The sequence below is a fragment of the Anomaloglossus baeobatrachus genome, chromosome 10, assembly GCF_048569485.1.
Source record: "Anomaloglossus baeobatrachus isolate aAnoBae1 chromosome 10, aAnoBae1.hap1, whole genome shotgun sequence".
Classification (NCBI taxonomy): Eukaryota; Metazoa; Chordata; class Amphibia; order Anura; family Aromobatidae; genus Anomaloglossus; species Anomaloglossus baeobatrachus.
Window position 1 is genome coordinate 75,139,118 of NC_134362.1, and position 13,846 is coordinate 75,152,963.

Below are 13,846 nucleotides of genomic sequence, written 5' to 3' on the forward strand. Positions count from 1 at the left end.
GCCAAGCAATTGAACAATCCTTTTCACTTAAAGGGGTATTCCCATGAAAGACATTGATCAACTAAGTACAGGACAGGTGATAAATGACTGATTGATGGCTGTTCCAGGACTACCCCCCCCCACTGATGATGAGAACAAGTATCTCAATCTGTTATTCCTCCTTAACAACTATCAAAATTAATTTGCTCTTCTTAATCATAGATGACTGCTGCTTCTCCATGTATGTCTATAGGCCTGAAAGTCATTTTAAGCTTTGGTTCTCCTCTGACCTCTGTGTTGTAGTTTCTGTAATAATCTAAACAAATAGGATGCCAATGACACTCCGCCAGACCTGATGGAACTGTGGTGCCCCTGAGGCTTCCGTCGCCACAGAGATATTGCACCTCAGCCAGAGGTGTGATGTCCCATCCTGGGTAAGAATGAGGTCATATGCCGGTCCACAGACTAAACTTGCACACACCAATTGGTAGGCAGACACTGGGTCAGGGATAGTGGCAGCAACCCCCATAGATGTATTCATGGGGCCGTAAGTCCCATTTCTGTTCCCAATAGTGAGGGTGGGGCCTAGTCAGTGGGTGTGTGGGAGGAGTCAGCAAGTGTGAGTAGATAAGGGAACCAGGAAGTTCCAGTTCAGTCAAGTCTAGAGTGTGAGAAGGAGAAGGAGAAGGAGAAGGAGAAGGAGGTAGTTACCTCAGGAGAGTGAAGGAGTAAAGTCTGAAGAGAAAGTGACAGAAGGAAGTTCCTGGTGGAGATCCTGGGGTCTAGTTAGGCCCAGGTAACACCGAGCAAGAAAGGATCCCAGGGCCACGGAAGGGCATATTGGCTCGTGGCCTGTTCCACTGAAAGATCGGGTGGAGGAATCTGGCTGCATTCAGGGACGGTCCCTAGACTGAGGGAAGAAAGACAACTCCTCAAAAGTAACACCAAAGGCCCGGGGGTGGTTGCAAGCGCCCAGGGCCACAACCTGCCACAGATCCCCAGTGAAGGGGGCAAGATACAACTGCGGTTAGCTCCCTTTGTTCAGGCCCCGTGGTGGAGGCCAAGACCAGCACAACTACAACGGTCAAGGCTAGGAAGTCAGTCAGGAAAGAGACACAGGAGGGGTGCACCGGTACTGGCCCTTGAACTACCCGGGATCGGCGGAGGCACCTGACAGTGGATCCCAGCATACTGTGGGCAACCGGTTTGCTAGCACCTGGACTCAGAAAACAGTGAGTAAAGATCTTAACTGCAAGCCCTGTGTCGTCTGCTTTATCCTGCACTGCACCTACAACACCATAGAACCTACCAAGCACCAAAGGTTGCCCCGGGGTACTCGCTCTACCTGTGGAGAGCAAGAAACACCTCAGCTGCCATAACATCAGCCCCGGAGGTCCCTTCCAGCAGCTGCGGCTCCATAGCTGCAAATTACCACAGGTGGCGTCACGAATCTTATATAAACTTTAACACTATCATCACCCCAATATCGCCACATCATTAATTGACTCCACCAGGGTCACGGAATTGAGCCCCGCCATCCCTGACTACCCCGGACTAGTCCGGCCTGACACCGAGTCACCTAAGGCCCTGGGGTGGGCGATTCAGAACCACTCACTCACTATTATGAGGCCGATAGACTGACTTTGGACTGCGCCTGGCCTGTGTCCTGGCAGGGTCCGTCTTTCTTAGCAGTGCATAAAAGCGTATTCACATAAAGGCAAACACTGCCAGGAAGGTGCAGAAGAAGAAAGACCACAGTGATTCAGCCTCATAATAGGAAATGTTGGGTTTCTATCGGAACATGTATTTTTGGTTGATACTCTACGCAGAGCTTAGAGGAGAGCAATGTATGTGTGTGAGCGAAGCCTAAATCATAATTATTAGTTTTCATAGTTATTTTTATCGTTACTTTGCTTTATAGTACAGTGATTAATGATTACCCTTAACATTGACCCACATGTTGGAAGTTTTCCACTTCTGGAGATCCCTTCCCTTGTGGCACAAACAGCAGCGGCCGATGTTGTGGTGAGATCCCCGATATAACTTCAGAACCGTGATCCCGAGTGTCAAAATGAACGGACTTAACCTATTATAGTAAATAAAAATACATAATCTGGAGATCCTCTTTAATATATACAGAGGTTAGTGCGGTATTACCCATGTAGTAGAGGCGCCATCTTTTCTCATTACTTACCGTTCTAGACTTAGGGTTGGTAACTTCATTGCTTCTGATGAATCCACTTTGTGGGGAGTAAAGTGCGTGGGGTAACGGCTCGGCCCCGGTCACGTGATTAAGAGGGGCGAAGTCTCTGCTAGTGATTGATGTGTAATTGCCCCTCAGGATCAGGCTGATGTAGGGGAAGACAAGCAAGATGACTCATACAGAGAAATGTAATTTCAATGACAATAAAATAGTCATAAATCAATTATTATAGAGGCATGAAGAGCTCACCCCATCTGTGGGTTATCCTTCCTGTCCAGATTGGGGGAGTAGTACACAACTGGTCGGAAGTTAGACTGGTACCCAGTACTGCGATGAGAATTGGAGCCAGCGTGCAGGACCCTGACAGCGGGAACGTCTGGCCGACCTGCAGGACAGCATTGAGGACCATGAGAAGAATCAATACACTTCTTACTGTAGAAGAGCACAGTACTGCCTGCTATATGTGCATGGGTGTAACTACCCGAGCAGCACATATCTGCCTTGGAGTGAAGCATCTATGGGGGGACACTGCTACGTTCAGAGCTGCAGTATGACAGCAATGAAGAGACAATTTGTAAGGTAGATAGATGGGAAATAAAAAAAAGGAAAAAAGACACAGAAGACAAAAATAAGCTTTACACTTGCTAAACTCATTAGCGGATGAAGCACATTTTGTTATAAGAAGTATATATATTTATCCCTGTATATGAACCTATCAGCATATATATAGAGGGAGGGGTGGGCAGAGGTAGTAGATGCACCCTGACCCAGATGCCTTGCTGTTGTGTCACCCAGGGCTATGGGGTACTCGGTCCCGGGCCATATATTTACGGGGATGCTGTGTCACGGGTGAATGCTGGCCGTTGCCCAATTCCGTGACCCTGAGAACGCTTTTTAATGGGTAGTATTTACAGGAGAGATTAAAGTCATTGGTGTCACACCACCTGTGGGTTGCGGTTAAGATAGTGGAACCGCCGCTGCTGAGTTCGTTATCCCTAGGACTGGTGGTAATGGCAGCTGTGGTGGTAGGCCCTCCGTAGGTAGGGCTGAGCCCCGGGGGAAGTATGGTGGAGACTTTTGCCGAAGAAGGGAGGCCACACCATGGATTATAAGTTAACAGTCTTTACTCACAGTTGGACCCTAGGACGGCGGGTTCAGTTCCCTGTATTTCCAGCGCCAGTTTGATGACTCGGTTGCTCTGTCCCTGGCACCCTCAGTGTGGTTGGGTCTCTGTAGCGTGGAACTGGTTTGGGGCCCGACTGTCCCTTTTTGGGCAGTCTCCTTGTCTGTACGGCGGGAATTGATCCTCCCGTTACTGCTGATGCCCTCGAATCTGTGGGTCAGTGGGGTCCGTGAAGGTTTCCTCACTGTGCAGGTATTTGCTAGGCCATGTGAAACTGACCCCTGACCTAGGGCCCCATGCCATGTCAGAGCTCTGGTCCCAGTGGTACTCGGGTGTACCTACCCTGGTGGCCACTTTCTGTGCCCCCGGGTCATCGTTACACGACCCAGCTCAAGGCACCTCACTCTCCTCTCTACTCGACTCTCTACTCCACTCTCAACTCGACTCTCTATTGTCCCCTCCCACCAGGCTGTCTAGTCCCCTGGACTGGCTCTGCCCTCTAGGTGGCCATCCCTTTGTGTCTGACTAGCCAATTACCCCTGGTGTGGAGTGGAAACTGGGATTTTAGTGTGTGCAGGTGTCACTGGCACTGGTGTTCCAGGTACCTGAGGGTAGGTCCTGCATCCCGGTGTTGATGCAGTACCTAGTAGTGCCCTGAGTGGTTCAGGGGCGCTACACTGTCACAAAAGAAGAAACAAGTATTCGCATCCTTCAAGTACGTACTTTTTCTGTACACACATGCATTTAAAATATTTTAATGCGGCATTTACATGTCAAATATTTATACTATATCTGGAGAAAATGCCATAAATGCTATAGGACATACTTGTCTCACCAGTGGGACCTACATATATCTAAAAAAATGCATGCTGCTGTCAGTGGGGGAGAGGTGTCGGAATTTTTATTCATTTGTATGGGAATTTAAATTATGGCACCCTCATCTAATATACATTTATGGCATATCTAATTGGAGGATATGTCTAATAATTGTGGATGCATCCCAAAAACATACTGGATAAGGAATACAGGGTGTGAGACCTAATATGAACAGTGAAGGTAATAACAGGAGAATAGGATGGCAGTATATAAGCAAGCAGAAAAATTAAACTAATCAAAATAAGTGTGTGTATAATATATATATATATATATATATATATATATATATATATATATATATATATATATATATATATATATGATCACATGGAGGCAGCACGCCAAGTAGTATGGCAGACCCACCCCCCACCTCCCCACACAATGATTTATTTGCCCATATTAGCACTGGGACTGGTGATAGTATGGTAGGCATGGTGATGTAGCCGCCACGTCAGGGGTTGCCTGGCAACTAGGGAGAGAAGAGCGGATGGATACTGCTATACCGTGGCTACTTTGAAATCAGAAGGCATATAAGTCTGTATGCGTGACTCCCGGAGTTATCCTTTCAGGCATTATAACTATCTGGCAACAGTAAATTTTATTGAAAATGAACATATTTTAGATCAGGGGTCTTAAACTCAGCTGGGGGAATGGGCCGCACATAGAAAAAAAAATTGAGGGGGGGCCACATTCTTTACAGGACAAAGTGACATTTTTAATGATTCCATGTTTTTTTTTCTATACACCTATGGATCACTATTTTGAACATTTTTTGCTTGATTATAACAAACCTGCGCTTTTTGTTTAGTTAAGGTCATATATGTTATATATATATATATATATATATATATATATATATATATATATATATATATATATATATATGCTATGGAGAAAAAGACATGGATGGCACATCCCACAAAAATACAATGATCTAAAGCCGCTAGGCAAAAAATTAATTAAATAAAACATGAGGTTCTTTTGTTACCATTCTGATCAGATTGTATTAAGCCCACTGCCACTTCACGGCAAACCTCTTGAGTGGGTCCCTATCCTAAACCTTATAGTGCGGCACCGTGCACCAACCACTGTTGCAGCGACAAAGCGCCAGCAAGGCATATATATATATATATATATATATATATATATATATATATCATTTTTAATGGCAAAAAAGTCCTGATTTATTTTGAATATTTTTTTTACATTTTATCCCCTACTTCTAATATTGTTTTACAATTAGAAGCATCATACAGTCATCTAAGCCAAAATCTTGTAGTAATGTCCCCCATCCTGTAGTAATGTCCCCCTTGTGTCCTGTATAATATTCACATCCTTGTGTCCTGTAGTTATGTCCCCCATACTGTAGCAATGTCCCCATCCTTGTGCCCTGTAGTAATGTCCCCCATACTTGTCCTCTGTAGTAATGTCCCCATCTTGTCCCCTGTAGTAATGTCTCCCATCCTTGTGCCCTATAATAATGTGCCCCTTTCTTGTACCCTGAGTAATGTGCCCATCTTTGTGCCCTGTAGTGATGTGCCCATCCTTGTACCCTGTAGTAATGTATCCCATCCTTGTGCCCTTTAGTAATGTATCCCATCCTTGTGCCCTGTAGTATTGTGCCCATCCTTGTAGTATTGTCCATACTTGTGCCCTGTAGCATTGTGCCCATCCTTGTAGTATTGTGCCCATCCTTGTAGTATTGTGCCTATCCTTGTAGTATTGTGCCCATCCTTTTAGTATTGTGCCAGGCTTGTAGTATTCTACCCAGTAGTATTGTGCCCATCCCTGTAGTATTGTGCCCATCCTTATAGTATTGTGCCCATCTTGTAGTATTTGCCCATCCTTGTAATATTCTGCACATCCTTGTAGTATTCTGCCCATTCTTGTAGTATTCTGCCCGACCTAGTGGTATTCTGCCCATCCTTGTAATATTCTGCCCATCCTTGTGGTATTGTGCCCATCCTTGTGGTATTGTGCCCATCCTTGTGGTATTGTGCCCATCCTTGTGGTATCGTGCCCATCCTTGTGGTATTGTGCCCATCCTTGTGGTATTGTGCCCATCCTTGTGGTATCGTGCCCATCCTTGTGGTATTGTGCCCATTCGTGTAGTATTCTGCCCATTCGTGTAGTATTCTGCCCATCCTTGTAGTATCCTGTCCATCCTTGTAGTATTCTTCTCATCCTTGTAATATTCTGCCCATCCTTGTAATATTCTGCCCATCCTTGTAGTATTCTGCCCATCCTTGTAATATTCTGCCCATCCTTGTGGTATTGTGCCCATCCTTGTAGTATTCTGCCCATCCTTGTAGTATCCTATCCATCCTTGTAGTATTCTGCCCATCCTTGTAATATTCTGCCCATCCTTGTGGTATTGTGCCCATCCTTGTAGTATTCTGCCCATCCTTGTAGTATCCTATCCATCCTTGTAGTATTCTGCCCATCCTTGTAATATTCTGCCCATCCTTGTGGTATTGTGCCCATCCTTGTAGTATTCTGCCCATCCTTGTAGTATTCTGCCCATCCTTGTAATATTCTGCCCATCCTTGTGGTATTGTGCCCATCCTTGTAGTATTCTGCCCATCCTTGTAGTATCCTATCCATCCTTGTAGTATTCTGCCCATCCTTGTAGTATCCTGCCTATCCTTATAATATTCTGCCCGATCTAGTGGTATTCCGCCCATCCTTGTGTGGCTCAGTGGTTAGCACTGCAGCCTTGCAGCGCTGGGGTCCTGGGTTCAAATCCTACCAAGGACACCATCTGCAAGGAGTTTGTATGTTCTCCCCGTGTTTGCATGGGTTTCCTCCGGGTTCTCCGGTTTCCTCCCACACTCCAAAGACATACAGATAGGGACTCTAGATTGTGAGCCCCAATGGGGACAGTGTTGCCAATGTATGTAAAGCGCTATGAAATTAATAGCGCTATATAAATGAATACAATTATTATTATATTATCCTTGTAATATTCTGCCCATCCTTGTAGTATTCTGCCCATCCTAGTGGTATTGTGCCCATCCTTGTAATATTCTGCCCATCCCTGTAGTATTGCGCCCATCCTTGTAGTATTCTCCCCATCTTTGTAGTATTCTCCCCATCCTTGTAGTATTCTACACATCCTTGTAATATTCTTCCCATCCTTGTAGTATTCTGCCCATCCCTGTAGTACTCTGCACATCCTTGTAGTATTCTGCACATCCTTGTAATATTCTTCCCATCCTTGTAGTATTCTGCCCATCCCTGTAGTACTCTGCACATCCTTGTAGTATTGTGCACATCCTTGTAATATTCTCCCCATCCTTGTAGTATTCTGCCTATCCTTGTAGTATTGTGCCCATCCTTGTAGTATTGTGCCCATCCTTGTAATATTCTGCCCATCCCTGTAGTATTCTGCCCATCCTTGTAGTATTCTGCCCATCTTTGTAGTATTCTCCCATCCTTGTAGTAGTCTGCCCATCCTTGTAGTATTCTGCCCATCCTTGTAGTATTCTGCCCATCCTTGTAGTATTCTGCCCATCCTTGTAATATTCTGCATATCCTTGTAATATTCTGCCCATCCTTGTAGTACTCTGCACATCCTTGTAATATTCTGCCCATCCTTGTAGTACTCTGCACATCCTTGTAGTATTGTGCCCATCCTTGTAATATTCTGCCCATCCCTGTAGTATTGTGGCCATCCTTGTAGTATTCTGCCCATCTTTGTAGTATTCTCCCATCCTTGTAATATTCTGCCCATCCTTGTAGTATTCTGTTCATCCTTGTAGTATTCTGCCCATCCTTGTAGTATTCTGCCCATCCTTGTAGTATTCTGCCCATCCTTGTAGTATTCTGCCCATCCTTGTAGTATTCTGCCCATCCTTGTAGTATTGTGCCCATCCTTGTAGTATTGTGCCCATCCTTGTAGTATTCTGCCCATCCTTGTAGTATTGTGCCCATCCTTGTAGTATTCTGCCCATCCTTGTAGTATTGTGACCATCCTTGTAGTATTGTGACCATCCTTGTAGTATTCTGCCCATCCTTGTAGTATTCTGCCCATCCTTGTAGTATTGTGACCATCCTTGTAGTATTCTGCACATCCTTGTAGTATTCTGCCCATCCTTGTAATATTCTGCCCATCCTTGTAGTATTCTGCCCATCCTTGTAGTATTGTGCCCATCCTTGTAGTATTTTGCCCATCCTTGTAGTATTCTCCCCATCCTTGTAATATTGTGCCCATCCTTGTAGTATTCTGCCCATCCTTGTAGTATTCTGCCCATCCTTGTAGTATTGTGCCCATCCTTGTAGTATTCTGCCCATCCTTGTAGTATTGTGACCATCCTTGTAGTATTCTGCCCATCCTTGTAATATTCTGCCCATCCTTGTAGTATTCTGTTCATCCTTGTAGTATTCTGTTCATCCTTGTAATATTCTGCCCATCCTTGTAGTATTCTCCCATCCTTGTAGTATTCTGCCCATCCTTGTAGTATTCTGCCCATCCTTGTAGTATTGTGCCCATCCTTGTAGTATTCTGCCCATCCTTGTAGTATTGTGCCCATCCTTGTAGTATTCTGCCCATCCTTGTAGTATTCTGCCCATCCTTGTAGTATTCTGCCCATCCTTGTAATATTCTGCACATCCTTGTAATATTCTGCCCATCCTTGTAGTATTCTGTTCATCCTTGTAGTATTCTGTTCATCCTTGTAATATTCTGCCCATCTTTGTAGTATTCTCCCATCCTTGTAGTATTCTGCCCATCCTTGTAGTATTGTGCCCATCCTTGTAGTATTGTGCCCATCCTTGTAGTATTCTGCCCATCCTTGTAGTATTCTGCCCATCCTTGTAGTATTGTGCCCATCCTTGTAATATTCTGCCCATCCCTGTGGTATTGTGGCCATCCTTGTAGTATTCTGCCCATCTTTGTAGTATTCTCCCATCCTTGTAATATTCTGCCCATCCTTGTAGTATTCTGTTCATCCTTGTAGTATTCTGCCCATCCTTGTAGTATTCTGCCCATCCTTGTAGTATTCTGCCCATCCTTGTAGTATTGTGCCCATCCTTGTAGTATTGTGCCCATCCTTGTAGTATTGTGCCCATCCTTGTAGTATTCTGCCCATCCTTGTAGTATTCTGCCCATCCTTGTAGTATTCTGCCCATCCTTGTAGTATTGTGACCATCCTTGTAGTATTGTGACCATCCTTGTAGTATTGTGACCATCCTTGTAGTATTCTGCCCATCCTTGTAGTATTCTGCCCATCCTTGTAGTATTCTGCCCATCCTTGTAGTATTTTGCCCATCCTTGTAGTATTGTGACCATCCTTGTAGTATTGTGCCCATCCTTGTAGTATTGTGCCCATCCTTGTAGTATTGTGCCCATCCTTGTAGTATTGTGCCCATCCTTGTAGTATTCTGCCCATCCTTGTAGTATTCTGCCCATCCTTGTAGTATTCTGCCCATCCTTGTAGTATTCTGCCCATCCTTGTAGTATTGTGCCCATCCTTGTAGTATTCTGCCCATCCTTGTAGTATTGTGCCCATCCTTGTAGCATTGTGACCATCCTTGTAGTATTCTGCCCATCCTTGTAATATTCTGCCCATCCTTGTAGTATTCTGTTCATCCTTGTAGTATTCTGTTCATCCTTGTAATATTCTGCCCATCTTTGCAGTATTCTCCCCATCCTTGTAGTATTCTGCCCATCCTTGTAGTATTCTGCCCATCCTTGTAGTATTGTGGCCATCCTTGTAGTATTCTGCCCATCTTTGTAGTATTCTCCCATCCTTGTAATATTCTGCCCATCCTTGTGGTATTCTGCCCATCCTTGTAGTATTCTGCCCATCCTTGTAGTATTCTGCCCATCCTTGTAGTATTGTGCCCATCCTTGTAGTATTCTGCCCATCCTTGTAGTATTCTCCCCATCCTTGTAATATTGTGCCCATCCTTGTAGTATTCTGCCCATCCTTGTAGTATTCTGCCCATCCTTGTAGTATTCTGCCCATCCTTGTAGTATTGTGCCCATCCTTGTAGTATTGTGCCCATCCTTGTAGTATTGTGCCCATCCTTGTAGTATTCTGCCCATCCTTGTAGTATTCTGCCCATCCTTGTAGTATTGTGCCCATCCTTGTAGTATTCTGCCCATCCTTGTAGTATTGTGCCCATCCTTGTAGTATTGTGACCATCCTTGTAGTATTCTGCCCATCCTTGTAATATTCTGCCCATCCTTGTAGTATTCTGTTCATCCTTGTAGTATTCTGTTCATCCTTGTAATATTCTGCCCATCCTTGTAGTATTCTCCCCATCCTTGTAGTATTCTGCCCATCCTTGTAGTATTCTGCCCATCCTTGTAGTATTGTGGCCATCCTTGTAGTATTCTGCCCATCTTTGTAGTATTCTCCCATCCTTGTAATATTCTGCCCATCCTTGTGGTATTCTGCCCATCCTTGTAGTATTCTGCCCATCCTTGTAGTATTCTGCCCATCCTTGTAGTATTCTGCCCATCCTTGTAGTATTCTCCCCATCCTTGTAATATTGTGCCCATCCTTGTAGTATTCTGCCCATCCTTGTAGTATTCTGCCCATCCTTGTAGTATTCTGCCCATCCTTGTAGTATTGTGCCCATCCTTGTAGTATTGTGACCATCCTTGTAGTATTGTGACCATCCTTGTAGTATTCTGCCCATCCTTGTAATATTCTGCCCATCCTTGTAGTATTCTGTTCATCCTTGTAGTATTCTGTTCATCCTTGTAATATTCTGCCCATCTTTGCAGTATTCTCCCCATCCTTGTAGTATTCTGCCCATCCTTGTAGTATTCTGCCCATCCTTGTAGTATTGTGGCCATCCTTGTAGTATTCTGCCCATCTTTGTAGTATTCTCCCATCCTTGTAATATTCTGCCCATCCTTGTGGTATTCTGCCCATCCTTGTAGTATTCTGGCCATCCTTTTAGTATTCTGCCCATCCTTGTAGTATTGTGCCCATCCTTGTAGTATTCTGCCCATCCTTGTAGTATTCTCCCCATCCTTGTAATATTGTGCCCATCCTTGTAGTATTCTGCCCATCCTTGTAGTATTCTGCCCATCCTTGTAGTATTCTGCCCATCCTTGTAGTATTGTGCCCATCCTTGTAGTATTGTGCCCATCCTTGTAGTATTGTGACCATCCTTGTAGTATTCTGCCCATCCTTGTAATATTCTGCCCATCCTTGTAATATTCTGTTCATCTTTGTAATATTCTGCCCATCTTTGCAGTATTCTCCCCATCCTTGTAGTATTCTGCCCATCCTTGTAGTATTGTGGCCATCCTTGTAGTATTCTGTCCATCTTTGTAGTATTCTCCCATCCTTGTAATATTCTGCCCATCCTTGTGGTATTGTGTCCATCCTTGTAGTATTCTGCCCATCCTTGTAGTATTCTCCCCATCCTTGTAATATTGTGCCCATCCTTGTAGTATTGTGCCCATCCTTGTAGTATTCTGCCCATCCTTGTAGTATTCTTCCCATCCTTGTAGTATTCTGCCCATCCTTGTAGTATTGTGCCCATCCTTGTAGTATTCTGCCCATCCTTGTAGTATTGTGCCCATCCTTGTAGTATTCTGCCCATCCTTGTAGTATTCTGCCCATCCTTGTAGTATTGTGACCATCCCTGTAGTATTCTGCCCATCCTTGTAGTATTCTGCCCATCCTTGTAGTATTGTGACCATCCTTGTAGTATTCTGCCCATCCTTGTAGAATTGTGACCATCCTTGTAGTATTTTGCCCATCCTTGTGGTATTGTGCCCATCCTTGAAATATTCTGCCTATCCTTGTGGTATTGTGCTCATCCTTGTAGTATTGTGCCCATCCTTGTAATATTCTGCCCATCCTTGTAGTATTCTCCCCATCCTTGTAGTATTCTGCCCATCCTTGTAGTATTCTGCCCATCCTTGTAGTATTGTGGCCATCCTTGTAGTATTCTGCCCATCTTTGTAGTATTCTCCCATCCTTGTAATATTCTGCCCATCCTTGTGGTATTCTGCCCATCCTTGTAGTATTCTGCCCATCCTTGTAGTATTCTGCCCATCCTTGTAGTATTCTGCCCATCCTTGTAGTATTCTCCCCATCCTTGTAATATTGTGCCCATCCTTGTAGTATTCTGCCCATCCTTGTAGTATTCTGCCCATCCTTGTAGTATTGTGCCCATCCTTGTAGTATTGTGCCCATCCTTGTAGTATTGTGACCATCCTTGTAGTATTCTGCCCATCCTTGTAATATTCTGCCCATCCTTGTAGTATTCTGTTCATCCTTGTAGTATTCTGTTCATCCTTGTAATATTCTGCCCATCTTTGCAGTATTCTCCCCATCCTTGTAGTATTCTGCCCATCCTTGTAGTATTCTGCCCATCCTTGTAGTATTGTGGCCATCCTTGTAGTATTCTGCCCATCTTTGTAGTATTCTCCCATCCTTGTAATATTCTGCCCATCCTTGTGGTATTCTGCCCATCCTTTTAGTATTCTGCCCATCCTTGTAGTATTCTGCCCATCCTTGTAGTATTGTGCCCATCCTTGTAGTATTCTGCCCATCCTTGTAGTATTCTCCCCATCCTTGTAATATTGTGCCCATCCTTGTAGTATTCTGCCCATCCTTGTAGTATTCTGCCCATCCTTGTAGTATTCTGCCCATCCTTGTAGTATTGTGCCCATCCTTGTAGTATTGTGACCATCCTTGTAGTATTCTGCCCATCCTTGTAATATTCTGCCCATCCTTGTAATATTCTGTTCATCCTTGTAATATTCTGCCCATCTTTGCAGTATTCTCCCCATCCTTGTAGTATTCTGCCCATCCTTGTAGTATTGTGGCCATCCTTGTAGTATTCTGTCCATCTTTGTAGTATTCTCCCATCCTTGTAATATTCTGCCCATCCTTGTGGTATTGTGTCCATCCTTGTAGTATTCTGCCCATCCTTGTAGTATTCTCCCCATCCTTGTAATATTGTGCCCATCCTTGTAGTATTGTGCCCATCCTTGTAGTATTCTGCCCATCCTTGTAGTATTCTTCCCATCCTTGTAGTATTCTGCCCATCCTTGTAGTATTGTGCCCATCCTTGTAGTATTCTGCCCATCCTTGTAGTATTGTGCCCATCCTTGTAGTATTCTGCCCATCCTTGTAGTATTCTGCCCATCCTTGTAGTATTGTGACCATCCCTGTAGTATTCTGCCCATCCTTGTAGTATTCTGCCCATCCTTGTAGTATTGTGACCATCCTTGTAGTATTCTGCCCATCCTTGTAGAATTGTGACCATCCTTGTAGTATTTTGCCCATCCTTGTGGTATTGTGCCCATCCTTGAAATATTCTGCCTATCCTTGTGGTATTGTGCTCATCCTTGTAGTATTGTGCCCATCCTTGTAGTATTGTGCCCATCCTTGTAGTATTGTGCCCATCCTCGTAGTATTGTGCCCATCCTCGTAGTATTGTGCCCATCCTTGTGCCCTATTATGGTGCTTTTCACAAACGCAAAAAAAATAAATAAATAAATTCTTTTCACCTTTCCTCCCTTTTTCCTCAGGGTTGCGTGCTGATCAGTATTTGCAATGTTTTGGAGGCATCATGTTTCAGCTGCGTCCAGAGCGCTGGATTGTACAGTACATGCAGAGTGGATAGGATTTCTAGAAATCCCATCCACTGTGCGTGTGCGGCCCACAGCAAACACTGACCTGCGGTGC

At 44.4% G+C, this 13,846-nt stretch overlaps 1 protein-coding gene across 2 annotated transcripts in view; it reads right to left on the bottom strand.

The window, feature by feature from the left end:
* LOC142255004 (stabilizer of axonemal microtubules 4-like) overlaps nt 1–13,846 on the bottom strand; it is a 49,510-nt gene that overhangs the window by 31,849 nt on the left and 3,815 nt on the right. Inside the window, exons 2-4 of one of the 2 annotated variants that reach the window (XM_075326426.1) lie at nt 2,432–2,567; nt 2,174–2,327; nt 1,937–2,065 (exon numbers count right to left, since the gene is read on the bottom strand). In XM_075326426.1, coding sequence (XP_075182541.1) covers nt 1,937–2,065; nt 2,174–2,327; nt 2,432–2,567 — 419 coding nt within the window. The remainder of the gene's footprint in view (nt 1–1,936; nt 2,066–2,173; nt 2,328–2,431; nt 2,568–13,846) is intronic. The other variant, XM_075326427.1, reaches the window with a different exon arrangement.